The sequence below is a fragment of the Pituophis catenifer genome, unplaced genomic scaffold (genome assembly GCF_029215685.1).
Source record: "Pituophis catenifer annectens isolate HBS135680 unplaced genomic scaffold, rPitCat1.0.hap2 SCAF_13, whole genome shotgun sequence".
NCBI lineage: Eukaryota > Metazoa > Chordata > Lepidosauria > Squamata > Colubridae > Pituophis > Pituophis catenifer.
The window spans coordinates 25,409,602-25,436,445 of record NW_027256893.1 but is presented as its reverse complement, the minus strand read 5'-3'; the positions used below and the strand labels follow the sequence as shown (position 1 = coordinate 25,436,445).

Here is a 26,844-nt window from a genome sequence, read left to right as displayed (position 1 = left end):
GTGAGAACTTGTGCAGGTGCGGCCTTCTGAGTAGCGGGACGCGTCTAAAATGAAGGCCACTGAGAACACGGCAACTGCTGCTAGATGTGGCCCTGATGTCCCAAGGGGACAGATGCAGTTGCAGGCGGGGCAACCCATGCACGTATCTCAGGCTTGTTGTACTCATTCAGCCAGGGATGCTGCCACTAACCCTTTTGACCTCCCGCCATTGTACTTTGGCCGGCCCAGCAGAGGCAAAGACTGTGATCCCTTTGTCCTTCATGCAGATCCATCTGGACGAGACCATCTGATCCCCCTGGCTTGTCTCCAGGATCTGTCAGCTCCACAAGGATGCTGCAACCTAAGGATGGCCCTGCAGGGAATGGCCTGCAACAGTCCAGCATCTTCTTGCTCATGGCCACAAGCAAAGCCCACCCAAAGAGGAACCAAAGGAATGGGGGCATCTCAAACTTCCATATTTGCTGACCCAGCCACCCAACCTCCAAGTGGGAGAAAGCAGACAGCCCACAAGCTGGACAGCAACAAATTTATTAAGTATTCCAAAACATAAAAATAGACACAGACCAGTAAAAAGTAAAGAACAGGATCCTTGGATTTATCAAAGTGACTAACTTTGGGACTTGCACTAACTCAAAAAACTGGAGATTGGGGAGCAGGAAGAAAAGATGGTCAAATACTGAATTTTTAAGTTTTGGAACGCTTGAATCAGAAGTAACTAGAAGCTGGTTGTCTAAAACTCATCAGATGGGAAAGTTGGCAGATGAAGATGAGCCACAGGGTGGTGCCAAGGGCAGCTTCTTCCCAGGGAGGGTGGAGGGTGGCTCCCAGCCAGGCCCTCACTTGGCACCCTGGGCTTCAGACTCTTCCTCATCGTCTTCGTACATCTCCCCTTCCTCTTCAGCAGTGGCATCTTGGTACTGTTGGTACTCGGAGACCAGGTCATTCATGTTGCTCTCAGCCTCCGTGAACTCCATCTCATCCATGCCCTCCCCTGTGTACCAATGGAGGAAGGCTTTGCGCCGGAACATGGCCGTGAACTGCTCTGAGATGCGCTTGAATAGCTCCTGGATGGCGGTGCTGTTGCCAATGAAGGTAGAGGACATCTTCAGGCCACGGGGCGGGATGTCACATACGGCTACCTTGACGTTGTTGGGAATCCATTCCACAAAGTAGCTGCTGTTCTTGCTCTGAATGGCAAGCATCTGTTCATCCACCTCCTTCATGGACATGCGTCCTCTGAAGACTGTGGCCACAGTAAGGTAGCGACCATGGCGGGGATCGCAGGCAGCCATCATGTTCTTGGCATCAAACATCTGTTGTGTGAGCTCAGGCACAGTTAGGGCTCGATATTGTTGGCTCCCGCGGGCCGTCAGGGGAGCGAAGCCGGGCATGAAGAAGTGGAGGCGAGGGAAGGGAACCATGTTGACTGCCAGTTTGCGCAGATCTGCATTGAGCTGCCCTGGGAATCTCAGAGAGGTGGTCACACCACTCATGGTGGCAGAAACCAGGTGGTTGAGGTCTCCATAGGTTGGGGTAGCCAACTTGAGGGTCCGGAAGCAGATGTCGTAGAGGGCTTCATTGTCGATACAGTAGGTCTCATCTGTGTTTTCCACCAACTGGTGGATAGACAGGGTGGCATTGTAAGGCTCTACCACAGTGTCAGATACTTTGGGGGAAGGCACCACACTGAAAGTGTTCATGATCCGGTCTGGGTATTCTTCACGGACTTTGCTAATAAGGAGGGTCCCCATGCCAGATCCTGTGCCCCCACCGAGGGAGTGAGTGAGCTGGAAGCCTTGCAGGCAGTCGCAGTTTTCACATTCCTTTCTCACCACATCCAGGACGGAATCCACCAGCTCGGCGCCTTCTGTGTAGTGCCCCTTAGCCCAGTTGTTCCCTGCACCACTTTGACCTGTGAAGGAAGAATTGAGATACCTGTTTGATGGGTAACCAGCCTGCATTTTTCCTTGCCTAAAAATACTTGATTCTGCCTCAGAAACCAAGAAGGCCTTGAAGAACAATCCTAGTCTGGGATGGGAGCTCCTTGCCTTTGGCCTAGCTGGTTCCCCTTCAGAATCACCAACCCCACCAGGGCCTTTCCATTCCTCCTGACCCACAGATGCAATTCCACCAATCTGAAAGAGAAGCTGTGCCATCTCCAGGGTGTAGAACTTGGTGCTAGGTTAAGGAGGGAGGGAGGGAGATCTGGGCAAGAGGAGCACAAAGAGGGACAATACCAAAGATGAAGTTGTCTGGTCTGAAGAGGTGTCCAAAAGCGCCTGAGCGAACACTGTCCATGGTGCCAGGTTCCAGGTCCACCAGGATGGCTCTGGGGACATATTTGTGAGCTGGAAAGACAAAGAATGTTTTCCCTTGAATGGACTAACTTAGATGGTTCATTGACCAAACAGGCACTTTTGCATTTATTCAGCGCAGTTCCTCCCTCCACTCCCGAGTGATCTATAAAGTACAGAGCATGGTCCCTCCAGGTGTGCTTCATGCTGGCAGACAATCAGCATGACCTCCTTTGCCAAGAGTCGCATCAAAATCCCTGCACACGAGGGCTCAAAACATCTCATGCTTCTTACCGCCCCTTTATGCCTCCTTCTACTGACAGTGCTATGCGCAAAAGGTGCATGGCCAAATGACCTCCCTCCTAGGTTTGGGAACCCATGAGCCACATCCTTGTTCTCAATGCCAGCACTGTGCAGGCTAGATAAAAATGACTGTGAGGCCATCTTTGTTCAGAGTTCATTTTCTCCCCGGTAGCATTAAAAGTGCCTGAGGGAAAGACCTGTGTGTCAAACGGGATGGTTGGTCTGGATAATTTCCAAGAAAGGACCGGAGGGAAATTCTTGGTGTCAGAAAACACTGGTTAGGTACGGAGGAGAGCTTACAGGAGGCTTCATTGTAGTACACACTGATCCTTTCCAGCTGCAGCTCAGAGTCCCCGACATAGTTCCCACTGGGGTCTATCCCATGCTCATCACTGATCACCTCCCAGAACTGAGAAAAGAACAAGAGATTAGAAAAAAAATGAGACACATGGTTCTGATATCTTCAGCAAATAAGAATTGGAATCAGAGCACTACTAGATGATTTATTCTGCTGTTATACTTTGAAAAAACATTCCAAGTTGTTTCTCTTCTGTCCTCCTTTTGCCAAAAAATTCAATTGGTAACCTTTCCCCCACAAAACTCAGAAGATTTTGCCCAATCAGACACGTCAAGGACTCCTTTCCTAGGAGGCATGAATGCTAGTCAAGGGACCTGACCATGGTGCTGAAACGGCCCCTTCTCCTGGCATACATGGGGTGGGGAGAGGTTGTCCTCACATCCCAGCCACATTCCCAGAGAGGGAAGCTTAATTTCCATGGGGCTTCTCTTAGCTCTCAATGTACTTAACTGTAAAGGCACATCTGGCCACAGTCCGAAAACCAATTAGATTACAAGAACAAGCTGAAAAAGGAACACGGCATTTTGCCCTTGAAATCAGATCCAGGAGAGCAGATCCATTTCTGCAGACTAATCCAATTGAGAGATAAAGCACTCGACTTCTGGGTATTGGTGCAAATACATTGGGATCAACAGTCGGATGCGGACTGAAGCAAGAGCGTCACATGTTCCCCAGAGAGCCTTGAAGGGCAACAGCTCAACAGGATCCGGTTTCTAACACTTGGAACAAAGGCTCCATCTTGTAAACAAGGGCTAAGCAGCAGTTCCCACAGGTGACAGCCGCAGCTTCTTTGGATGGAATTGTTATTGATTTAAGGATTCTGCTCTTCCATTGTGGAATGAGGACGATCAAAGTGGGAGAGATGGCACCATCTTTAAGTGGTTTGTGGATCAGGGAGGCATCCCCAGCAGATGGAGCTGCGATTGCTAGAGAGCCCTTCCTCACCGGCAAGGTCAGGAGCAGTGTGAGCGTCTACACAACAGGACTGCATCCCCTGTAGACGTAGCGTTGTAGAAGAATGGGAAACTTCAGATCCACAGAGTGTCTTTTTTTTTTAAGTGACAGAACTGTCTAAACTGTCTTTTGTCTTTAGCCAGGGAGCCGAGAACCTCAGCTAGAGTGAAGGACCTGCCGTTTTGTGAACTGGCCTGCTGCCTTAGCAGAGAAATGGCGTCTGATCTGGGCTGTGGAAGCCCAGCTGAACCCCGGCTCAGCCTAGATCACAGGTGGAGAAATCCCAGAGGGATCGGGTGTGTCAGCTGAGGCCCAAGTGAGGGAGGCAGGCTGAGATGGCCAGCTGATGGCAGCTTATGCAATTTCAACCTGGCGCACCTGGGTGGCCTTCATAGAGTTGTAAGATAAGTTAAATGAAGAGCCAGTTGCATAATAGGAATAAGTGGAACTAGTTGCCCTTGAGGAAATCAGAACCACTTCTGTGTCATGCAACAAAACTCCTGTCCTGGGACTGCACTGATGTGGAACTCTGGCCATATGTCAAAACTGACCCTCAAAAACTCCTCTTAAATCTCCTTCCTGTGGACTGGGGAAATGGAAAGGGCAATCTCAGTTCTGCATTGATCCAATTCTCACTTACAGGATCTGTGGGTTGCAATGGGTTATTCATCATAACTACTATCTGGAATGAGCTCCCCCCGGAGATACGGAGGATCCCGGATCTGAGCACCTTCCATCGCACTCTCAAGACTTTTTTATTCCATCAAGCCGCCTGGCCTAAATCTTTCCCCTTTAAAATGTAAAATTTAATTTGCTTTTAAAATTATTGGGTGTTTTAAATTTGTCTCTGCCAAATTGTTTAATTCGGTTTTATTCTGTTTTTAAATTTTGTATTTATGTGTTTTATTTTGTGGCTGTTCACCGCCCTGAGTCCTTCGGGAGTAGGGCGGTATATAAATCCAATAAATGAAATGAAATGAAATAACTAGCATATGCACGAGGCTGGTTTAAATAGCCCATACAGGGAAAAACCTGCCCCCCCCCAGCATCACTTTTCATGACAGGCTACCTGTCATCCTGGGGCATTTCATGGAGGGGAGGGGGTATAAAGATTATGCAACCTGGGTAATTTAAAGGGTATCCCATGTAATTGGTTTGCAGTGAAGCTTAATTCAGAATTCGATAGGATCTCAGATTGAAGACTGGTATTCCATGAGATATTTCTCCCTCACTGAAGGTGGTGATATAAAATAATAACGTGTACATAATAATAGTGCTGCTTTTTAAAAGGTTTCTTTGTTGTGAAGGAAGATTTCCTTGCTGCTGAGCTGGGACAAAGCCCCCCATATCCCAGAACAGCCCATTGGAAGACATGAGCTGCTTTGTCAGAAACCAAACCTAGGGGTGGGGAGGGGGGAGCTCATTCTTCATGGAGGCTCTCTGCTGTGTGGGGCGGCCCCTCTCCACCAGGAGAAAGGCAGGCTGTCCTTCCCCAGAGGAGGGTGGGTGGGAGGGCGGGCCCCCAGGCTCAGCTGCCAAAGTGCTCTGGAGGGTGATTTGATTTCAGGCTGCTGTGCTCCTCCACCCACGGGGATAGGCAGAGCCTTAAGTGGTGAGGTCTCACTGCAGGGAGTTGGCCTTCTTTTTATTCAAAGCAGGGGGGGGGTAGAGAAGGGGACTGGAGGGATGATTAGCTAGCTTTGTGGCACTGAGTCATGGCAGCTGGAGTCTCACCCTCTGCAAAGCCTCAGCTGCCCTGCCTTCTCTTGGCAGAACCTTCTTGGGATCCATTCACTCTCTGCTCAGAGGAAACCCCTTCCTCCCACCAGCCCACCCTGTCCCCAAGTCTATCCTGGCAGTGCTGGTCCTTTCAGGCAGTAGGTTTCCATTGGTCTCTCCAGCTCTTTGTCTGCTGTCCAGACACCTGCTGCCCCGGGGTCTTGGGAGTGGGAAGGGGCTTCAGGGGACGGGGAGTTCCTGCCTCCAGTCAGCGCTGTCTGCCAAGCTGGGAAAATCCTTGAAGGACTCTCCTTCCCCACTTCCCAGCTCTGGCGACTGAGACGCAAGACAAAGTGGCCCAACAGCCTTCATTCCGGCTAAGGAGAGAAAGGGAGACGCCCCTCGTCGGAAGATCGGAGGGGCGAGAGAGACAGAGAGGTTGCTGGGAAATTGGTTGCAGGGGAGACGGGAACCGATGGGACAAGGTACCCTTCAGCTCTGGCCTCGCCAAGGTCACGGTGTCCAGCACCGTCTTTGTTCTGGGGATCCGGGGGTCTTTCAGCTGCTGAATGAGACCACTCCCCGCTTTGTCTTTGAGAGGCAGAGGGAGGGGGAGTCCTCCTTCGGCCACCCTTCAGCTCACGCCCCCCTCCCCCGGGCATCGCCCCCAGGAAGCCAGGCCACAAGCAGCCAGGGAAGCTCTGACGCACAACGGGTCCGGGCCAGAGAGCGGTGCAGGCGCCTCTTGCGCACCTTACCCCCCCCGGGTCCCGCCCCCTTTACCTTGGCTCCGATCTGGTTGCCGCACTGGCCCGCCTGGATGTGCACGATCTCTCTCATGCTGCACCGGCGGCGGGGCTGCTGCGACGGCGGCGACGGCGGGCTGGAGGGCGACGGGCAGCGGCAGGAGCGATGGGCGCGGAGCGATCGGAGGAGGCGGCCCGGCTCTGCCGGCGGGTTTTATCAGGGGCGCCTACTGCACCCGGGCTGGGCGCTGACGTCACCGCGGACGCCTCGGCCAATCCGGAGGCGCCGCTGCAAAATACTGCACCGGCTGCAGCATCAGGACCAGGCGCGTTTGCAGAAGGCGAAGAGGCGGCGCTGGATTTGGCCCCTCGGGATCGGGCGCTTCGCCTCCTCCATATGTGTTACGCAGCGAGGCTCTGCTCGAGAGGAGCGCTTCTGAGCGTGTGCGGAGGGCTTCAGGCCCGCACCTCCCTCCTCGTTGCGAGAACAAGTCGGGATTGCAACTGAACTTCGTGTCTGCCCGGTGTTTCCATCCTGTGGCTGGGGAGGGTCGCTTTGTTTTGTTTGCAACTCGCTTTCATTATGCACTTTTTGTGAGCTGCAGCCGAGCCGACAGGCTGCCTCCGGGGTGACTCCAGCGCTTGGCCCGCGGCCGACCACTTCCCAGCCCCGGGGCCAGGCCGGCGAGCGCAGGGAGGCCCGGGCGACGGGGGCTTTGGTCCTAAGAACAGCAGCCTTTAAAAGGGGGAGGGGCGGAGAGGCGGGGGACAAAGGGCCGCTTGCCTGTAAGCGAGCTGCCGCAGCCCACCTTGGGCGGCTCCCGCCCTTTGTTCAGGCGCCCGCATCCCAAAGAAGCAGGGCCGGGAAGCCAGCCCCCGCCCGCTTCTCCGGAGGGGGGCAGAGGGAGGGGACACGGCCCTCCTTTGTGTCTGCACCGCGGCTCCCCTGCGGGAGGGGAACAAAGCCTGGCGTGCCGACCCCGACCCCGGCTCAGGAGGCGGGGGAGGCGGCGTTTGGGCCGGGCCGGAGGGGCTGCGCTCCCCCTCCCTCTGAGCAGAAACCCCGTCCTCGCCGCTCCTGAGGATCTATGAGGCTGTGGGAGCCGCCCTTCCCCTCGTTTGCCCGGCGGCCTCGGCGGACGCTCCGGGCGCTGCTGCTACCGGGTGCGATTCCAGCCGGAGGCCTCAGAAAGGCCGGTCTTTCCGCGGGTGCTCCTCCCACGCCTCTCGCCGGCCAGTTCCGCAGCTCAAACGCCGAGGCCGGCGTGAACCCCGCGCTACCCTCCTCGGCATCTTGATGAGCTCTGGAGATCTGACCGGCAGCTAGGACGGCCCCAAGCTCTGTATCTGCTTCCCGGCCCGCCTGGCCGCCCACCCGGACCCGCTCACTGGCTGGCTGGCTGAAAAATGCGGGGGGGGGGAATCTCCCCTTCAGTTGTATTTCGACGCCCCAGCGCCCCCCCCCCCGGTTCCTGGTAAAATGGGAGGGCAGCCATGGCTTAGAAGGTGGGAGGAAGGAAGGAGGGGAAAGAAGTGGAAAGGACTGGAAAAAAGTTGAGAATTTGAGTGGCACGATCGCTGGCATCAGATGGCAATGAACAGGGGTGCCCACAGGGCATGTTCTAAGGCGGAGTCATTGAAACTCCACCCTTTTTTAGGTGTGACATTCTCTTGTGGCTGCCATCTTCAGTTTTTTGACCATCCTGGGTAGAGCCATTTGATGTTCCTCCTTGTCAGTCTCCTAGTGCAGATGCCTTCAGCTGGAGCAACCACCCAGTTCCTCCTAAACCCACTCTATGCAACTGCAAGGCAGCTCTTTCTTGGACCCAGATTCCACCCCGCCCCCAAACCCCTAGTCAACAATTGCAAGCTCTTTTATCTCCTGTCTACACAGGAACAACCTGCAAGAATTATATTTCAGGTAGGAGAAATAGAACCCCGAAGGGTGTGTAGAAGATGGACCTCATTCCCTGGATCCATCCATCCATACATTCATCCCATCCACCCACCAATGCCCTTGTTCCCTCTGCAGAGTCGCAGGTAAAACCCACCCGCTTAGATTCCCTGCCCCTTCAGTTGGGATCCAGTGGCTGAGTCCATCCATGGCATGCCACAGGCAGACCAACTGCTTCTTTTGTTGTCCCTTGGAGCAGCCTGCTTGACCCCATCAGCAACCCCCCCCACCCCACTTCACAAGAAAGGTGGATTTCTCAGGACTAACTTCCTGAGTGGATTCACGTCTGCACGAGTAGCCTTGTCAATGATCCAAGAAGGATTTTAAATATGCCTTTTAGAAACATGATGTTAAAAAAGATTGGTACCTCTATAAGGGGCTTGCAACGAATTTACACTGAAATCCACCCAACTGACACAAATGTGCTAATATTGCAAAGAGTGATGCAGATCAGAGGTCCCAATTCTCACTTTGATCCCAAACTCTTGTGACCATCATGCTTCATTGACATTTGCCTTCCCTCCCCCGATGCCCTTTGTGTCACCCAATCTGATTCAGACACCTTTCATCCTTAAAGGGTGGGCAGCTGCCACCGATGAGGAAGGAGAGAGGCACCTGCAAAACCTAAAGGAAGGAAGTGCATTGATCTGTCAAAAAATATCCTGGGGCACCTGAAATTCAAACTTTAGTTTTTAGTACAAAGCAACAACCATCTGTACAAAAAGGTATTTGCATTCAAATTGCTAGTGTAAAGTATAAATCCAGCCCAAGAGAAAAAATGGAATTGAGTGGCTGCTGGATAATTTTCTTATTCTCCGAGTTCTCTAGTGCAGCCTCTTACAGACTTGATCACTCACCTAGGATTGCAGAAGAGAGGCAGGCATGAATCCGGCTCTCAGCAAACGATCCCACAGCCCAGGGTGAGAAATATCCTGGGCTGCCTTCCCTGGGACCCCCTGGCTCTGTGCCCCCAGTTTTAAAGCAGGATTTGACCTGGGGAGGGGGGAGGGCCAGTTCTTTGTCCTCTGCCAGTTGGAACTAAGCAGAACCCATGGGAATCGCAAGAGAGTATTTGCTGGGAACAACATAGGAGGCAGCCACTGACACAAGACACCCATTACGGCAGATTACGGCAATGGCGACTCTTTCCAAGTCCAGCCTGTGGCCATCCAATAAGCACCCAGCTGGCTACAAGTGGGAGAGAAGAGGCAGGACGCTGGGCTCTTCCAACGGTCAGAAACCAAAAGTGCAGCAATCTCATCTCCACTATTTCCGGTGCTGTGTCACAGGGAGTCACCTGCTTGCCCTTAATGGCGCACCCGGACCCACTTTGGGGTGTGGGTGACCGCCTTAGGTTTGCGCTGTGTCCTAAGGGACCCAGCCTCTCCTTCTCTGTCACCAGAGACACAGGGCCACCTCTTTCAACGTTCTCCTGAGCTCCTGGCTCCTGAAAGCGTAAATTATGGGGTCCACCACTGAATTGCAGATGATGAGAATGAGGTAGAGGCTAAAGTAACGGAAGTAGCACTTGCAGGCAGGATGGCTGGGGCAGAGGAGGATGAGGATGAGGTGGAGGAAGAAGGGTCCCCAACAAATCAAGAAGACCCCCAGCAAGATGGTGAGGGTGATGGCCCCCTTCATACTGGTAAATTGGGGTGCATGCTGCTTGCCATACATGGTTGAAATCTGCCTGGCGTGCCGGTGTGCCAGCACGAACATGTGGATGTAGAGCCCTGCAATGAGGCTCAGCACCGACAGGAAGAACGCCACCAGGCACATGAGGACAGCAGTGCTGTCGTAGACAATGAAGAGGATGCTGGAGACGCTGCTGACCAGCCACACAGACACCATGAGGATGGCGGCCCGCTGAATGGTCATGATACTGTGATAGCGCAAGGCGTAGAAGATGGTGATGTAGCGGTCCATGGCGATGACGCCCAGGAAGGAGAGCGAGGACATCAAGGAGCTGCAGATCAGCATGTCCATGACGTTGTCCACCTGCTTGACTAGGCTGGGCTCTATGAGCAGCATCCCGTGCTCTATGAGCAGCATGAAGAGGGTCTCCACCAGGTTGCTGACGCTCACCAGCATGTCTGAAACAGCCAGGCAGCAGATGAAGTAATACATGGGGGAATGAAGGTTCCGGTTTTTGACGATGGCAGCCACCACCAGCAGGTTCTCCACAAAGCTCATTGCTCCCAGAGTCAAGAAGAGTTCACTGGGGATCACCACTTGCTGCTCGCTGGTGCAGAAGGTCTTATTGGTCCAGTTGACAAGAAGATCAGTGGTGCGGTTGGGGAAGTCCAAATGCACCCTCATGGGGGACGTCTCTGGCATCGTGGACGCTTTGTGGGGCCGCTTATGAAAAATAAAAGGTGGCCCCCACCAATTTTGGAAGAGCTTTTCTTCTTCAGAAGTGTTTTAGGGTGAATGCCAGTATCTTTGGCTGCCCCAAACACTCACCTGTGGGCTGCAGGTTCCTCCGTCAGCGGCTTTCCTCCTAGAAAGTCTCAGCTCTGTGAGATCAGCTCTCCAACAAAGCAGCTGAGATGGCAAAGCCAGCAACGCTTCACCGGCTCCCAGAAGGACTTCTCCACTGGGACTCTTATTCCAGGGATCCCAGAGCTCTGGCCCCCTGACTGTTCTTGTTGGTTTCTGCAGGTCGCCTTTGTTCTTCAGCCTACGGAGCTCAGGAAAGCGATCCCTCTGGCTTCTTTCTTGGACAGTGTTGTATCCATGTCAAAGTTCCCCTGGCTTCCTTCCTAATGTTCTAATTGCTGAATTTGTCTCTGCCTCCAAAATTGATTAGCAAAACTTAACGGCAAAGAAAGAACTCTTTCTTTCGCCTCCTTTTAAAGGAATAGACTCAGCTCCTCCTTTGGCAAAAGGCTGGAGGGTGATCCACATGATAACAAGTCAGGCGGCGAGCACTTTGAATGGCAGGGAGGTATTATGAAACGGTCCGGATGAGCTGGGGCCTTCATAAGCACGCTGACGAGGGGACGGCTGTCCTCCATGAAGCTCCAGAAAACCAGGAACGAGAGAGGAGGGTGGTCACCTGGGCTTGCAAGGGGGAGCAGAGGAATATGGGTCACGGGTGGCAGCAGAGATGGCTTGGCCCAGCTGCCACAGCATGAGCCGTATCCAACATGCTGTTCTTCTAATGACTCTTGGCTGGATTTCTTTCAGCGAGGTTCCCGTTACGGTCAGGATACCCTTACGTAGCAGACTGCGCCCTTCTCCTCCTATGGGAGACCCGTGTTCACCGGTTCAGCCTTTTCTTCTGCATAACTTCTTGTGCCAGCTACATACACACCTTACATTGAGAGCTTTGCCTTTGTGAAAGGCTTCCAGACAGCCAGTTTTCTCATTCCATCCCCACCTATTTTTAACCCAGTGCTTGTGGTGAACACTCTGCCCTCTGAAATAACCGCTGTCCTCTCCTGCCATCTACTCCCAGGCCTATGTTCCTGAGTTTATTATTATGACAAGTCACTCCCTTGGCAGTTAATGTTCTTCTGAGATTGGATCTGCTGGGAGGGGATCATTTTTCTGACTGTCCACATGCACCATAACCTCTAGATCACGCTAGCGGGCATGGATTCCTAGGATAGAGTCCGGTCTATCCCGAGGGATGCCTCTGGTGGGGACAACTGTGCAAGGGGAGACTGCCTAGCCCACTGGTGGGAGGGGAGAGGGGTCAGAGCAACAGAAGGCCACCCTCTTTATTGAGACCAAGAAACACACCGTCTGCTTATTCTTCATCTCACAGCAGCTTCTGCAATCTGGAAGCTGCAGAGTCATGAAAACCGCATCAGTGGGCAAGGGCTCTGAAGAGGACAGGCTTTAGGTAAGGAAAGTTGGGGAGAGATTCCTCAATGAACCCAGGAACACACGTGACCTTCCTGGCATGTACCATCTGACAGGTTGAGCAGGGAAGGAGCAGCAGGTGAAGCTTCAGTTGCTCCAGGCAGTTGTCTTTGGCCTGAACCCAGCAGCGGGCAGTTGGTCTTTGAAAGGGAAGGCAGCAAATGAGCTCCGAAATTGCTGTGTTTGGGCCTCCCTGGAGCAATTGAAGAGCAAAAATCCCTTTCTCCATCACTTTACAGTGGAAGTTGCAATTTGGCTTCCAAGCACAACCAGAGGCCTCCTCCTCGTCCTCCTCTCTGACCTCCTCTGTTTCTCTGGCTCTGCTGCTGCTGCTCTGAATGCCCCAGCCTCTGGTGGAGCAAGGTTGACTTGGCCCTCAGAAGGGCAGGCAAGTTAAGCAGAGTCTCGGGGTTTGTGGGTTGGGCTGGCCCAGTTCCAGGAACTGGAAACGGGCACATGCCCAGCTCAGGAACAGTTGCCGCCTTTCCCGCTTTGCAGGCTGTCTGGGATTCCCTGTTTATAAACAACTCTGCATATGGGCGTGTGATGTATGTGTGCATGTGACGGATGGAAAAATGTCTGTGTACATATTGTGGGGCCACATTAGAGGCTGAACGGATCTCAAGCATTTGAAAACAAGAGGGAGGAGCTCTTCCACAGACAGCCCCCACCAGTGCAGAACAACATCATGCCGGGGTAGCCTGGCAGCCAAGCACCCTTCCTCCCTCTCACAAAGTATCAAGACTGAAAAGTTCAACCGCAGTTGTGTCAAGAGTATTTTTATAAAAAAAAAATTTCCTAACAAAAATATTTTCCTAACTTTTATTAATTAAAAAGTGGTGGGATGTAATCTCTGCAGCCTAAAAGAGATGACATGTTGGGTGGGCAGGTGGGATGTCTTGTAATGGAGGCAGAAGAGGAGCCGTTGCTCACTCTGGCCTCCGAGCCAGAAAGGCACCAGAAGAGAGTCAGTGCTATCAATGAGGCCTCTGGAAGACGTGGGGCAGAGGACCTCAAAGCGGAGCAGCTGCTGTGCCCCTTGGCTCGCTCCAGAGCCTCTGGGGAGATGGCTGCTCTGGGTCTGGGTCTGGGTCTTCCACAGCATCAAGGGGCCTGGAACCTGCCTCCTACTGCGGCTGCCTTTGCAACTAATGCCCATCACCACCCACCCAACTTCTCCCTGGGAGAATTTCTTGGCAAGACGGTTGTTTAGCTTTGGACAAAGTTCTGACCATCCCAATCAGGCCGGCGTTGGCAAGGTGGGGCCCAACCACGCTGCCCCTGAACTTTTCCTAAGAGAAAGGCCGTTTCCCTCCACAGTGCAACTACTTGTTGGGAAAGAAGAGAATGACAGAAGCATCTGCAGGTTTCTCCTCCAAAGAGCCAGGGAGGTTTGGAACAGTAACTGGAAAACCAAGAAAATTGGGGGGAGGCTGAGAGGGGAAGACGGAGAGGTGCGTGCAGAGGGAAAGCACAGAGGCCATTCCAGATTCTTCTGTTTATTGTGGGTGGGGAGAGGGGAGTCAGAATTCAGTCCCAATCTCCCCCATCGCCCTCGGGGTTGTCATCTCGGGGGGGGCTCCTGGAACTGGATGTTGGCCAGCATGTCCCGCATGGCCGCCATCAGCCGGTTCACTCCCTGGTTGAGGTTCTGCCCGGCACCCGGCTCGGCTTCTCCTCCGGCGCGAACTTCCCCCTGGGATGGGGCAGAGGACAGGGAGACCACCAGCCAGGTCAGTCCTCCGGAAGCCTCTCTCCCTGCCCCCGATGGCTGGATTTGCTTTATCTAAGTGACTTCCATGGCCGCCCATCCCACCAGGGGATTCTGGGCAACTATCGGGGGCAAATGCAAAACCACAGCAGACAATCTGTGCCCACTCACGGCTCCAGAAAGAAACCAGCGGGCAGTATGGATCACCAAACCCCTGGCCCAAATACCCGGCCGGTGCACCACAGCTGCTCTAGACCCATCCCAATCTTCCCGCCTCTGCTGCCCTTCACCCCACACCCTGGCCCACGGAGGAGCACCACCCCCGCCCACCCCCAGCTGGGCTCTGGACACACCTGCTATTGCCTCTGGACCAGCTCAAAAGGGCACCTTACCTGTAAGTTGAAGTTTGGCAGCAGTGAGCGGAAAAAGAGGGATAAAGTGCTTTCGTTGGCTGGATGAGCCGCCCTGGAAGGACAAGAGGGACGTGTGGCTGAAAGGCCGGCAGAGAAAAGTGGGTCTCCCTTGGGGGCCTCTCGCTCCTGCTCAGACTGGCCAGGCCAAGCAGCGCCTTGGAACTGCCACACGCACAACACAAGTGAGAGGAGGAAATACCTTTCGGGCCTCGTGTATGAAACAATCGAGTCCAGGGGGGGCAGAGGATCAAACCCCATGATGGGCTGGGAGGTCACTTCCTTGAGAGAGGAAAACAACAGGTCAGGGGTCGTTGTGGCCACGATCGTCCAGCCTTCATCCACTGAGTAGTTGAATAAAGCATCTTTACTACCCCTGAGAAAGTCGGGCTTACAATCCGAAGGAAAAGCACAAAGGAAGACCAAAAGGGGTCAGCCAAGCCAGACACAAGGACCGAGGATGGCTGGCTTGAATGGAAACACTTCCAGCCAAGAAAGAGAAACAGGCCAAAAGATGAGTAGCGGCATTGGATCCCTCACCGGAGGTAATGCTGCTGTGGCTTCCCTGATCTCCGAGAGGATCACGTGGCGGTAGACGTTCCTGGGTGCGTTTTGGTATCTAGCCTTTCGCCTACACAGGGAGAGAGGGAGACGGAGAGGGAGGGAGAGAGAGAGAGAGAGGATTCCAACAGTCTCCTCCAAGCAGCTTCCTCTTGCCCACCTCTTGCTGTCACAGCAGCACTGAAGCAAAAGCACCCCCAAATTCTCCACCCTCTTCTGCAGGGGCCATGAAACACAAACTCGGCTTACGATGGGAGAAGGGATAGCGTTGATCATCTCGAGCGAGAGCAATTGGGGGGGGGGAAGTTGTCACCCAGCAGGGAAAAGGCCCCAGCAATCGCCCAACTCACTTTTGTTCTGCCTCCTCCAGAACAGGTTCCTTGGCATCCACCACCCGCAGCACCTGGTGGACATTGGCCTCCAGCCAGGCCATGATGGCAGTCTCCTTCCAGAGGGCGTGGCTCCTCCCCAGGTAGAGGGAGACCAGCTGGCTCAGCGCTGCAGGCACACTGGGGCGAGTGGGGGGAGAGAGGGCTCTTAAGGAAACCGGCACAGTTGCATCCTTGGTTCCAAGGGATTAGATGCTTCTTCCATCACTGCTTTGGTGCCGCTGTTCCTGGAACCTTTCATCTCTGCTTTTCTCCCGATCCCTCTTGCAGGAGGTGAAATGAGGCCGGGGGGGGGGGGGGGAGGGGGAGGAGGAGTTCCACAGTCTTGAACCCCCAACCTCACCAGCCTCGTCATCAGCGACCGCCAAGCAAAGCTACCTAACTTTGCTGCAGTTATTAGGAGCGGCCTTTGCTTTCCGCCTCTCCCACTGCCAAGATTTCATTTATCCTCCTCTCGTCATCAATTTCTGGCTTTCTTGCCATCCCCATTTGGCACTCCATGTCCCTCACAGTTGTGAGAGACACAACTGTGGTCCTCCAAAGGGCCCCCCTCCCCTTTACCTCAGCTGGGCTTCCAGTCCAAAGAAGGCATGGGAGGCAACCACAGGGTCAGGCTGCACACTGCACCGGTCCAGGAGGGGCATCAGGGCTGGAAGGGGAGGGTGGGAGGGAAGGAAGGAGAGTCAGGGCTTTCCCTGGAGGGCAAGAGAGCTCAGGCCTCCTGATCAATGCTGGGGGCTGGGGAGGGGCTATTGAGGCACAGAAAAGGCCTTCTCAGTCCCTTTGTTCAATTTGAAGGAACTCCTCTGTGTGTATGTGTGTGTGTGTTTGTACTTGCTCATGTCTAAGATGTGACACTTGGCACTTTCCTTAATTGCCAAACCCCCACCCCCACCCGGCTCCACTCCCACCCAACGAGCCCATTCCTCTCTGCTGCATGTGAGCTGGGCAGGTCTCAGGGCCTCACTTACCACTGGGGAACATAATCAGGGCCTGCTGAATGAGGCCGTCCGCTTGCTCCCGGGCTCGGCTTTGCTCTGCTTCAGACAGATCTTCCTGCTGGCTCAGAAAGAAATAAGCCAGAGGGACGGAGAAGGCAAAATTGGGGAGCTGGCTCAGATTCCGGTGACCCTAAGATGGGGGGAGGGGAGGGGAGGAAGAGGAGACACAGATATGACCAGTTTGAAGAGGCAACTCCAGAGTTCTAGAAGAGAGACGGGGAAGGTGGGTGTGGGGCTGGAACAGGAGTTGGGTCTTCAGGAAAGCCTCCCCCAAACACTGTGGAGGGCTCCAAGCATCTGCCTGGGAGGAGGGCAGTGTCTGTCCTTAAAGGGGAGGCAGGAGGAGAGCAGCTGTTCCGGCCGGTTCCGTCTGCCAGAGACTCTGCAGAGCGGCCACTGCTGCTGGCTGAAGAGGGCAGCTTTGGGGAGGAGGGAGCAGCTCGGATCCAGGCAGACCCTTTGGCAAGGGAGGCACCCACGTGCTTCCGCTTCATCCCCCAGTCAGAGGCCTAGGAGAATTTGAAAGTAGGGCAGGCTGGCATTAAAGCGACCTAGCAGAGTTAAAAACAGGAGTAGTCAGCACTGGAGCTGTTCCTGCCTTTTCTGGCTTAATTGTTTTAAAGCTTTCTAATTAAAAGATAATTAACAGGAAGCAGGGCAGAAGAAGTCAACACCTGGGGGCGCTAGAGAGGAGTCTTGGACTGATGGCCCAAAGAGCCCCCCTTGTGGCCCAGAAAGGGGGCCAGGCAGCCAGCTACAGATCAAGGAAAAGGGGGGGGAGGCACTGAGCCACTCCTTTGAGTGGCTCATGGTTTGTGCCGGTGGGGCTCCAGCTGCCTTGGGCTCTTCTTACCTCCCATTCCTGGAACATGCGTGTCAGGAAGGCATACTCCCTCGCTCGCAGAGACAGCAAATCCACCATCAGCAGCATGCACAGCGGGTCATTCTCCGGATCGAGGCTTGGGGGGGGGAGGAGGGAAAATAAAAGGAACACGATTCTTTCAGGACAGCTGTCCGAAGGGAAGCTGGCTGGCCTTGGGCGGAGGGAGGACCAGCTGGCACCCCCAGGAACAGCACCCATCCTACCCCCAGAAGGCCACTAGAAGACCTTCACAACCCGGTTTAGGGGCCGCACACCCTGTCCCAAAGTGGAACTGGAAGAGGGCCGTCCTGTCCCCCCGCCTCCCTCCGAGAGCCACCCTCACCTCAAAAGGAGCTTGCAGACCTCCAGGGCAGTCCGGGGGCAACCTCTCCTCTCCAGGAAAAGCAAGTGCTTGAAGAGGGCCAGGTAGAAGGCTCTGTGAGGGACACCGGAAGGGGAAGGACGTCATTCCAGGGACAGGGATGGGGAAGTGGAGCCTGGCACCCAACGGTCACCGGCCAAGAAGCAGCCACCTCCCTCCAAGTCTCCAGAGTGGTCACCCACCTGTTCTCTGGGTGGCGGTAGTCCAGCCTGCAGGTGCCGCTGGTGAGGCTGAACACGGGGTGGAAGGCGCACTCCAGGGTGTAGAGGGCTCTCTCTGCAAAACAGGCATCGTGGCCTACACACGCTGGGAACCTTCCTTTCTGGCCCAGAGCTTTCCAAGTGGTGGAACCAAACTCCACACCCCAAATCCTTCTCTCTTTTCATGGGCCACACCTGCCCGATTCTTACCGATCAGGTCTCTGGCCATCTCCTGGTCTTCCTGCATCCGGCACACGTCACTGAGCTGCAGAAGGGAGTCCACGTGGTATGGATTCATCTGGAGCAGCAGCTGAGAAGGAAGAGCCAGACACTTGAGGACCTTCTGGAGAAGAGCAAAGCTAAGCAGGGGGGTTGCTCGGAAGGAACGGGAAAAACAGCCCCCTTTTCGCACCACTCGCTGATCCCAAAGCAGCGTTTGGGAATCCTTTGGGAAGACTTCCAAATTCAACAGGCTCCAGACGAAGAGCAGAGCATGAGTCGGCTCCATGGTCAAACCAAGTGCTTGCCTGCATTCCCGGCCCCTATCTGGCCACCGGAAGCCTTGGGCTTTCACTTGGGCTTCAGAGCCATCTTCCATTTCTTCCTCTTCACATCCCTTCTCTTCCTGAAATCTCCGCTCCATCCTCCCTCCAGGTTCAGATTTACAAAGTCCACATTCAGTAAATTTAATTAAGTATGAGCCATTTTCCAGAAGTCAAATATTCCCCCTTAGGACATGGGATCGATTTTCAGTGGCACCTCGTGTCTACTTGCCACTGAAATTAGGTTGTTTTTCGTTGCTGCCAGCAGTTATGCAAAACACCCTGTGCAGCTTTCTGTGCGTCACCTTTTATCGATCCAGGAAAAGCCACCTCATTGCCTCAATGGACTGTGCTGAAAACAAACTCTTGTATCCTTCCCGTTTTCCAAGAACTTACATTCCCGTTTGTCAGAGAACCCGAACATCCCTCAACTGCGCTGAATTCCCCCTTCAGGCACAAGGGAAAAGGGGGGAGGGGGAGCAGAGAAGGCAGAGCTGGGAGTCATTCCTGGACAAAAGGGCTTTTATCCACCAAACCCTCCAATTTCAAAGAGCCACATTTATCCTAGCTGGAAGGAAGGAAGGGGGGAGCTCTCCAAACTCAATGTCTTGATTATCTGGCTAATATTAGGCTAAGAACAAGTTTGGCCTTTCCACGCTTTGTATTTACCATCAAACTGTTCTCCAGTTAAGACAGCTGGACTAGTTCCATAAAAGTCTCAAAGCAGAGACTGTTCTCTGAAGCCCTGGGGAAATGAGACGCTCCTTTCCTCAAAGATGGTCAAGGTTTAAATATAGCACAAGTGTTGGCTTAGACTCCCCTTCAGCCCCACTTGCAGTCTTTGTCCTCAGTGCTTGGAAGCCCAGGTAGGAGAAGAGTGGGGTGGGGTGTCCACCAGCAGGGCTGCAAATGCAGGAGGATAGGGGAGCCTCTTCTCTGCCCTACAAGAGCCGACTCTGGCTGTTCTGCTCTCAGGGTCAGCAGAGGGAGACCACGTGCCCATCGCAGGGATGCAGACAGGGGCCTGGATGCGGAGATGGCACTCGGAACCGACAGAAAGGGCAGGAGAGAAATGGTTTCGGCATCCCAAGCCCTCACCATAAAAATAAAAATCTACCATAGCAGATAGAACCACGTTTCAAGGTCCTTTTATAAGGATATATAACTCTATTGGTTCAAATCATTGACACGCATCTTGAGGGGAAGATTTAGTCAAAAAGTTACATCTCTTTTTATGATAACATTCTCTCAGAGGAGGCAGCTCAGAACAGTTTAGAATCTTCAAGGGACGTTTGTGTGGCTTCAGGGCTTCAGCACACAAACCAGGCTCTGCTGGTGGTCTCCATGCAGAGTGGGCTGGACACAGCTGCAGCCCGAGAGGGTCACTCGATTCCTACAGCCTAGAGGGGCGGCCCCTTGGGAATGGTAGGACACACAGTGTTGGAGGGCACCAACTGGGCATGGCTGGACAATACCAAATCCTGAGCAAGTCCAGAAGTCAAAGCTGGGATGGAACAAATCACTGCAGTTGAGAAGTTGGTGAATGTGAATTCGTGACTTTGGGCGTGCCTGATGGAGAACCTACCACAAGATTGTTTGGGTCCATCGATTCCACGGCATCCAAGAATTTGAACTGCACCAGCTGGTACTCCCGGTTGTGCTCAAAGGTGAAGTGTTGCTCTCCACGCCTCGTTTCTAAAAGCACCATGGATATACCTGGAGAGATTTGGTTTTTTTGGGGGGGGGAGGGAGAGAAAGAAAGAGGGTGATCAGCCTGAGTGGAATGATAATCAAGAAGCTGGAGAGTGAAGTGTTTGTCTCACTGTTTCTCAACCTTTGCTACTTTAAGGTATGCGGGCTTCAACTTCCAGAATTCTCCAGCCAGAATGGAGAATACATACCATGTATCTTAAAGCTGCCACGGTTGAGAAACAGTTTCTGGAGAGAAACTAAGCTCTGGAGACAGGAATGGGTTTTTCACTCCCTTTCCAGTTGGATGGCCTTGATTACCCTCACCCCAAATGCCTGAGTCCAGATCGGAACGTCAATTGCAGCCCTTATCCACATTCCCAAGCCTGTCAGTTCTCAGCATGCAAGATTTATACACCTCCAAGCTAGAGAAATCCAGACTGGTATGTGAACATTTCCACCTATTGTTTCAGGGTTTGGTAGACACTCTTCCTTTTTTCAGGCTTAAAACAAATCTGGAATTCTCCTATGCAAAGTTGGAGAACAACAATATGAACAGCCCAGAATGCAGGTACTTAAGGAAGGAAGTATTCCTACAATTGTGAGACAACAACTAGTGCCTTATAAGGCCTCTCTTTTCACTGGCATTGGAAGAGAAGTTGGTGGCTTGTATTGCAGCCACAATACATTTGGCAGCTGCTCAGCTCTGCTACTCAGTACCCAACATGCCATCAGAACAGACAGGAGCCTTTTCCCAGTCCCAAAGTCAGCCGCGGTGTAAGAGGCTTTGGAAAGGCCTCTCACCTGTTTTGCTATGACGTGGCCAGGTGTCCTTGGGTGCTGTCAACCATGTGCTGCGTACATACTGGCGCTGCCTCTGCCTTGGCCTGGAAAGAAGAAGCTCGAAGAATTCATACATCAAAGCCTTTATCTATATTCTAGTTGCTAAGCAGCTGCAACAAAGCCCACATGGGTGGCACGGTTGTTTTCAAAGCCCTATTGATGTATCCTGACACACACACCCCGCACTCCAGGCGATCACCAGACGTTAAAATAAGCACAGCCTTGTTTTTAGAGTGAGAGAATATGGGCTTCCTTACTGGGAAAATGCAACTGTCTCTGTTCTCCAGCCAAGAAGTGCTGAAGTGAGCATCTTACAGCACCACCTCCCGATGAGCACAAAGATTAAACAGATGTAAGAGAAGAGGGAATAACCACATCTAACATCAAGGCATGTGCTTGTCCTCACATGCACGCAACGTCTGTGAGAAAGATGGATTCAAGTCTCTGTCTGAGTCCATCAAAGGAACCGGGACCAACTGATTTCTCCCCAGCAAGACATTGGGGAACCCACAGTGTGGCGCCTGCATCCTGGTGCAGGGCTGTGTGCTGGACCTTCCTCAGGGCAAGCAGCCGCCTGCGAAGGTAAAGAGTGGCACAAGAATGGATCAAGGCCCCTTCTGTCTCAGCCACATCTGAACTGTCAATGAAAACTCTCCATCCAGAACTACCATGGTCCTGGAGCGGCTCAGAGAGATCCCAAACTGATCCTTCCCTGGAGGAGACTTATGGACTGAGAATATACCATTTCCCTTCCTTCCACCACACCCAGACAAGGTGGGGCAGTCCTTGTCCCAGGCACAGTCTAGCAAATGGCATTCTCACCACAATGTTACCCCAGGTTGTGACTGGTGTGGCCAGATGTTTTGCTTTCCCACATAATCCAGAGACAGGTTTCTATCTCACAACACTGGATCTCACCTCTGATCTCCCAGAACCGCCCGGGCCCCGAAGTATCTCTTCAGCTCCGTCTCTGGATTCAAGCTCCTGGAAAGTTGGGAACACAAATCCTGCCTGTCATTTAATGCCTACTTCCTATTCGATGCAGAGAACACGCTATTGTGTCCAAAACCTTGCTCACTTAAAGCCATCAAACTCAAGATACAATGTGCTTTTATTTGTATGCAAGCAGCAATTGTCTACTGGCCTCTCAGCCAAGCTTTGCCCTGTGCTGAATGGCCGTGAGCAAAAAGCAGAACCACAGTGTCAACCACTTCTACCCCTTTGGCCCCCTACATTGCAAAGGCAAGACAAAGGAAAAAGGCAGACGCAGCAGAAATTACAGCCCGATGTTGGAAGGTAAAGCCACGTGGGTCGCATTAATATTTATTCTTCCCGCTAGGTCAGCGTGCCAGCCATAATGTCTCTCTGAGATTTGACCGGTGAATAAAAGAAATTTGGTTTACCAGGCCACAGGTTCCTGACTGATTCTTTTCCTTGTCACCACTCAAGGTCAATTCAGTTTCCTTTAAATGTTTTGTCACAGGGGCACTTTAAGACGTTCATATGTGCAAGGGGCATCTCATAGGTTTGATAGCAAATATAAGAAAATAACACACATGTTGTTCCTTTTGAGCTCTTCCTTAATTTAAGATGTCTAGATGTATAGCCTCAAATTGGTCATTTTATCTACAGCACACAAGAGAGGGCTCCCCCACCACCGACGGTCTCTTACCTGTGTTCGATGTAAAGAAGAGGCCGATTATCTGTGACCAGCCTCCTCTGGCTCTGGCATGGGGGCCCACTGGAACTCTCAATGCTCAGCAAAATGCTTTCAATATTTTCCACTTGGTCATCATCTCCAAGGAACTGTTGAAAAGCAACAAAATGAGCAAAAGGGCTTCACTCTTCTCAGACAAAATCCATGTAAAGGCAAGTCTCAATGCTCTCTTGCAGGCACCCTCCTTAACAGTCCCCTTCCTTTTAATACGACCAACACTTTCTGGAATCATAGCTGCCCCATCACTGAACATAGGACAGCCATTTGTCCAGAATTGTCTGAGAATCTGCCCCAGACAGGGGTTGAAGACCTCCTGTTCTGACCTAGGCTTCCTTAGAAATTAAACAATACAAACTTAGTCCCGGAAAACCTCTTTAATTCATACGGCTGTAAATTATTTTCATTTACAGTCTGCAAGGCTTGATAAACAGTCTTTCAGAGGAAGGTTATCAACACCCACATATCTCACGTGGAACGCTGCCAAACAGCTAATTTCCAGATGCAGGGCAAGGCCAAACTTGGCACAGTGTCACAAACAGAATTTTCAAATCTTGAATCGGCCAGATGAACTAACTGCTTTCTGCAAAAGCTCACGTCCTGTTCGCTTCTCTTTTATGTATTATGGAAGGGGCTAATCATCTCCAAGCCTTACTCCCAAGTCGACCCTGTTTCCTTAATTGTTCCTGTCTCCTGGCAGCTCTGCCATTGCACATACTGGGAACAGGCTCACACTGTTCTTCTGCCTTGCTGATGTCAGACTCCGGAGACTTCAGAAGCAGCGAAGACCTACCAGATGGCCTTGGCCCCCTCTCTGCCTCCAACTCAGAGCCATTGTCCAAGCCTTCCCCAGACTCCAGGACTGGCCCACGTTCCTCACCAACCTCCTCACTGTTTGAATCTGCTGCCAGCTCTGCTGGCTGCTGGCGGGCCACAACACCTCCAGGGCCCGTTTCAACCCTTGGATTCTGCTTGAGTTTGGTCTTGCACAGGTTTTACCTGTCTTTGTTCCTTGAATTACAAGCTCTTTCTAGTGACTAAATAGTCAAGAGTCTGTAGTGCTGTAGTTATGATTTTGTAAAGGTAACATCATATTTTAATGTTCTAATCCCACATCAAGTCTCAAATTCCTGGCAGCAAAGGGAATAACCATGACTTTTTCCACATGCCTCAACTGGGTTAATTCATTCAGCACTTCCATACAAGTGCTTAATCCCCAAACCTAATTCAATTTACCAGAGCCTCGCCTGAAGGATTCTTCTTATTCTTTCTTTTCTTCTTTTTCTTTCGTGATTTGTTGTTTGCAGTAAACTTTTAAAAATAAAAATAAAAGGTTGAAAGATGAATATAGTGAAGCATGACATGAAAAGTATGGATTTCAAAGAGGTTATCTAACCCAGGCTAAGTTTCTGTTTAGAGGCTATACTCACAAATACCCAAAAGACGTGCCAGCAGATAAAAATGCAAATAGCAGCCAAGTAATATTATACTCCATCATGTCAACATAGCAGGAAATGGAGCCCTTCACACACCCAGGACCCCAGACCCGGGGGCACAGCAAAACCTTTTGAAAGGCCAGCCAGGTTGGGCCTTTATAAACTCAGGAGAGATGATCCAGCGGAAAGGCACTATGAAAGAAAAGGCAGGCCTCCTGCTCCCCACCATTCCTTAGCCAATGGGACCAGGAGTTTGCCCATCCTGCCAGACTGGACTGGATGGGTATAAACAACTGGGAGTAGACAATCCTTCAGATAACCAAACCACGAAGGACTTTAATGGTGACAAACAGCATCTTGAATTGCATCTGGCTACCAGTGCATGCCCCGAAGCACATTTGCCAAATTACTGATTGTAGTTTGTTACTATTATTGTCATGAGCTGATCTGTTTGTATGCAGTTTTTTGTATAATTGTTTTTCATAACCTGTTCTACGTTGCTTTGTTTCTCATTGATGAGAAAATCAGTTTTAAAATCATTGATGAGAAAATAGGCACCGTTGTTTTTTACAGGATACTTGCCATTTGGTCCAGATGTTCCAACTCTCCCCCATCCTCCCTCTTGTCGCTCTCCAGCCCTTCAAGTTCGGCCTCTTCAGTTGTTCGGTTGCCTCCTTCCTGCAGTCGGGAGTCATCAGTCTCCTCTTTAGACACCAGGTCCTCATCCAGTCCTTCACTGTTTATCTGCACAGGCAAGCATAAGGCATAACCATCATTTGGTTTCTCTTTCTCTTAACGTTACAGAGGAGAACAGGATCAGAAGAGCAAACAAGAGCGCCGTTTCTTTTCCACCAGCAGGAAACTGCCAGAGAACTCCTCCTGGGAGCAAACTTTGGGGAGACACCCCCAGTGCTACCAACTGATCGCGGCCACCCGCAATGGGCTGGAGCTGCTACTCAACCCCTTGAAAGGCACCGGGAGGCCCCAGCCCCTCTATACAGCCCCACAGCCTGGGGACAGACGCGATTCCAGGGCCAAGGCAGCCTCTCCGGGGGCGCTTCCCTTGCTGGGAAGGGCACGGGGACGCCGCCCGGCTGCTAAGGGTCTCCGGCCGAGCCACGGCAGAGCCTCACCAGCTCGAAGGGGTTCGCCACGCGCTCCAAGGGCTCCCTCCGCGGGCCCCGCCGCCGCCTCCCGCCGCCAGACACGGGCGGCAGCTGGTGCCCCGCGACCTCCTCGTCCTCGTCCTCGTCGCTGCCTCGCGCCTCCGGCCCTCCGACGGGCGTCTCCTCGCCCAGCAGCCCCTGCCCGCGCCACTCGCCCCGCAGCCGCCGCAGAGCCCGGCGAGACATCGCCACCCGCAGCACCCGCGCCGGGAACGCCGTCGGACCGGAAGCCGGCGGGACAACCCGAAGGAGAGCAGGGGGCCCGTCTAGGCACCGGCCCGGCGCACTTCCGCTGCGCCGCCCACGCATGCGCGGCTCGGCCCGCCCGCCCGGCTGTGCCTCGTGGAGGGAGAGTGTGGCCGCCGGTTCGGGCCGGCGAGAGGTGTGGCGAAGGCTGGGATGGCGGCGGGCAGGCGTTTTCCTCCTTTTGACTGTAAGGCGGAAGGCAGCTTTTCTCCCCGGCTGTCAACAGTGATTATTCCTCTCGCCCCGCCTCTCTTGGCCTCCCAACAACAGCCCTGTGAGGTGGGTCTGGCTGCAAGAGAGGCACCCACCCAAAGTCACCCAGCCGGCTTTCGTGCCTAAGGCGGGACTGGAACTCCCGCCTCCTGGTTTCCCGGCCAGCACTTGGACCCTGCCCCGCTCCCATCAGGCCTCAGGAGGGGGTGGGGGTCGTGCAGTGGGCCCGGTCCGCCAGGGGGTCTCCCTGGATTAGATTAGAACATCCTCTTGGAGATCAGCTCGGTCCTGACTGCTGGCTTTTTGCAAAGCCCTGGAAACCTGGCTTTTGCCGGTGAGCTTGAGGATCCCAGGCCTGCGGTAGGACCCGTTAAGTGGCTGTACTATTTTGGTGGATGTGATTATCTCGGTCGTGACTTTTATGCCTTTTATGATGGTTGTTTTATATTATTTGTTTTTAAATGGAATTCTTGTGTTATATGTAGCTGTTTGCAATCCTCTTATATGTGAGATGGGTGGAATTGGAATAAATATGGCTGAATTAAATTTTCTACATAATCTTATATTCAGGAGCTGAGGTGGCAGATTTTGGGCTGCTATGTAAGTATAAACACTAAGAACTTCATGAACCAGACCTTCAATATTTCCAGTCACCTCTAACCCTTCTTTATAGGAGTAGAACTTAGGATATTATTTTGTTGCAGTCCTATTAAACAATCCTTATGGATCTATTCAAATTGAGAAACTTCTGCCCATTCTTCTTCTGGAAAGAGAATAAGAAGAGCTGTCATAGATCTGATCAAAGGCTTTGTGTGACTCCTGATCTCTGGAATGCCAAACTGGGGAGCCCTGGAATAAGCAAGCACACCTTCCAAAGCTCCTTTAACCATCTGTTTGGATTAACCTTGCAGCCTACATTATATCTATGCTGGGAGAGTAAAATAAGTGGGCAGAGGGCAAAAACCGGAGCTCTACTCTAAACAGATACCGACAAGGTCTTCCATCTGGAAGCATTTTTATCAGCCTCAAATTTCCCCTCCGCTTGATGAGTCTTCCCTTCAGATGACTGCTGCTGACCAGGGAAATTGTTACTGCCTTGGGAGCAGGATATACAGAGGAACATTACTAGGTCTGTTTCACTTTAAATTTTATTTACAGTTCTTTAAAGTACACGCTTTATATAAAACATTGGCAGAGGAGGACAAGCGCACGCAGGACTGATAAGGGGACAGGAAGCCCACTTTGTCACAGCACGTAGTTACTGCAAAGAAGAGTGAGCGG

The 26,844-nt window shown here is 52.6% G+C and overlaps 3 protein-coding genes across 3 annotated transcripts; all 3 read right to left on the bottom strand.

The window, feature by feature from the left end:
- Positions 1-605: 605 nt before the first annotated feature.
- Positions 606-6,468, bottom strand: TUBB3 (tubulin beta 3 class III). Its single transcript, XM_070953071.1, has 4 exons — positions 6,412-6,468; positions 2,898-3,006; positions 2,238-2,348; positions 606-1,912 (listed from the first exon to the last, which is right to left on the bottom strand). The coding sequence occupies exons 1-4, from the start codon at positions 6,466-6,468 to the stop codon at positions 837-839; spliced, it is 1,353 nt and encodes a 450-aa protein (XP_070809172.1). The 3' UTR covers positions 606-836.
- A 3,255-nt stretch (positions 6,469-9,723) lies between these two features.
- Positions 9,724-10,665, bottom strand: MC1R (melanocortin 1 receptor). Its single transcript, XM_070953081.1, has one exon. The coding sequence runs from the start codon at positions 10,663-10,665 to the stop codon at positions 9,724-9,726; it is 942 nt and encodes a 313-aa protein (XP_070809182.1).
- Positions 10,666-13,681: 3,016 nt separating this feature from the next.
- On the bottom strand, positions 13,682-25,320 carry TCF25 (TCF25 ribosome quality control complex subunit). The gene is given in 19 exon segments (XM_070953058.1): positions 13,682-13,776; positions 13,778-13,894; positions 14,302-14,374; positions 14,522-14,601; positions 14,860-14,950; positions 15,231-15,389; positions 15,831-15,918; positions 16,241-16,400; positions 17,124-17,229; positions 17,476-17,568; positions 17,697-17,790; positions 17,925-18,024; positions 19,842-19,972; positions 20,750-20,832; positions 21,707-21,772; positions 22,461-22,594; positions 23,739-23,813; positions 24,521-24,682; positions 25,072-25,320. Coding segments are annotated over 19 exon segments (2,079 nt in total). The 5' UTR covers positions 25,291-25,320; the 3' UTR covers positions 13,682-13,728.
- Positions 25,321-26,844: the final 1,524 nt, after the last annotated feature.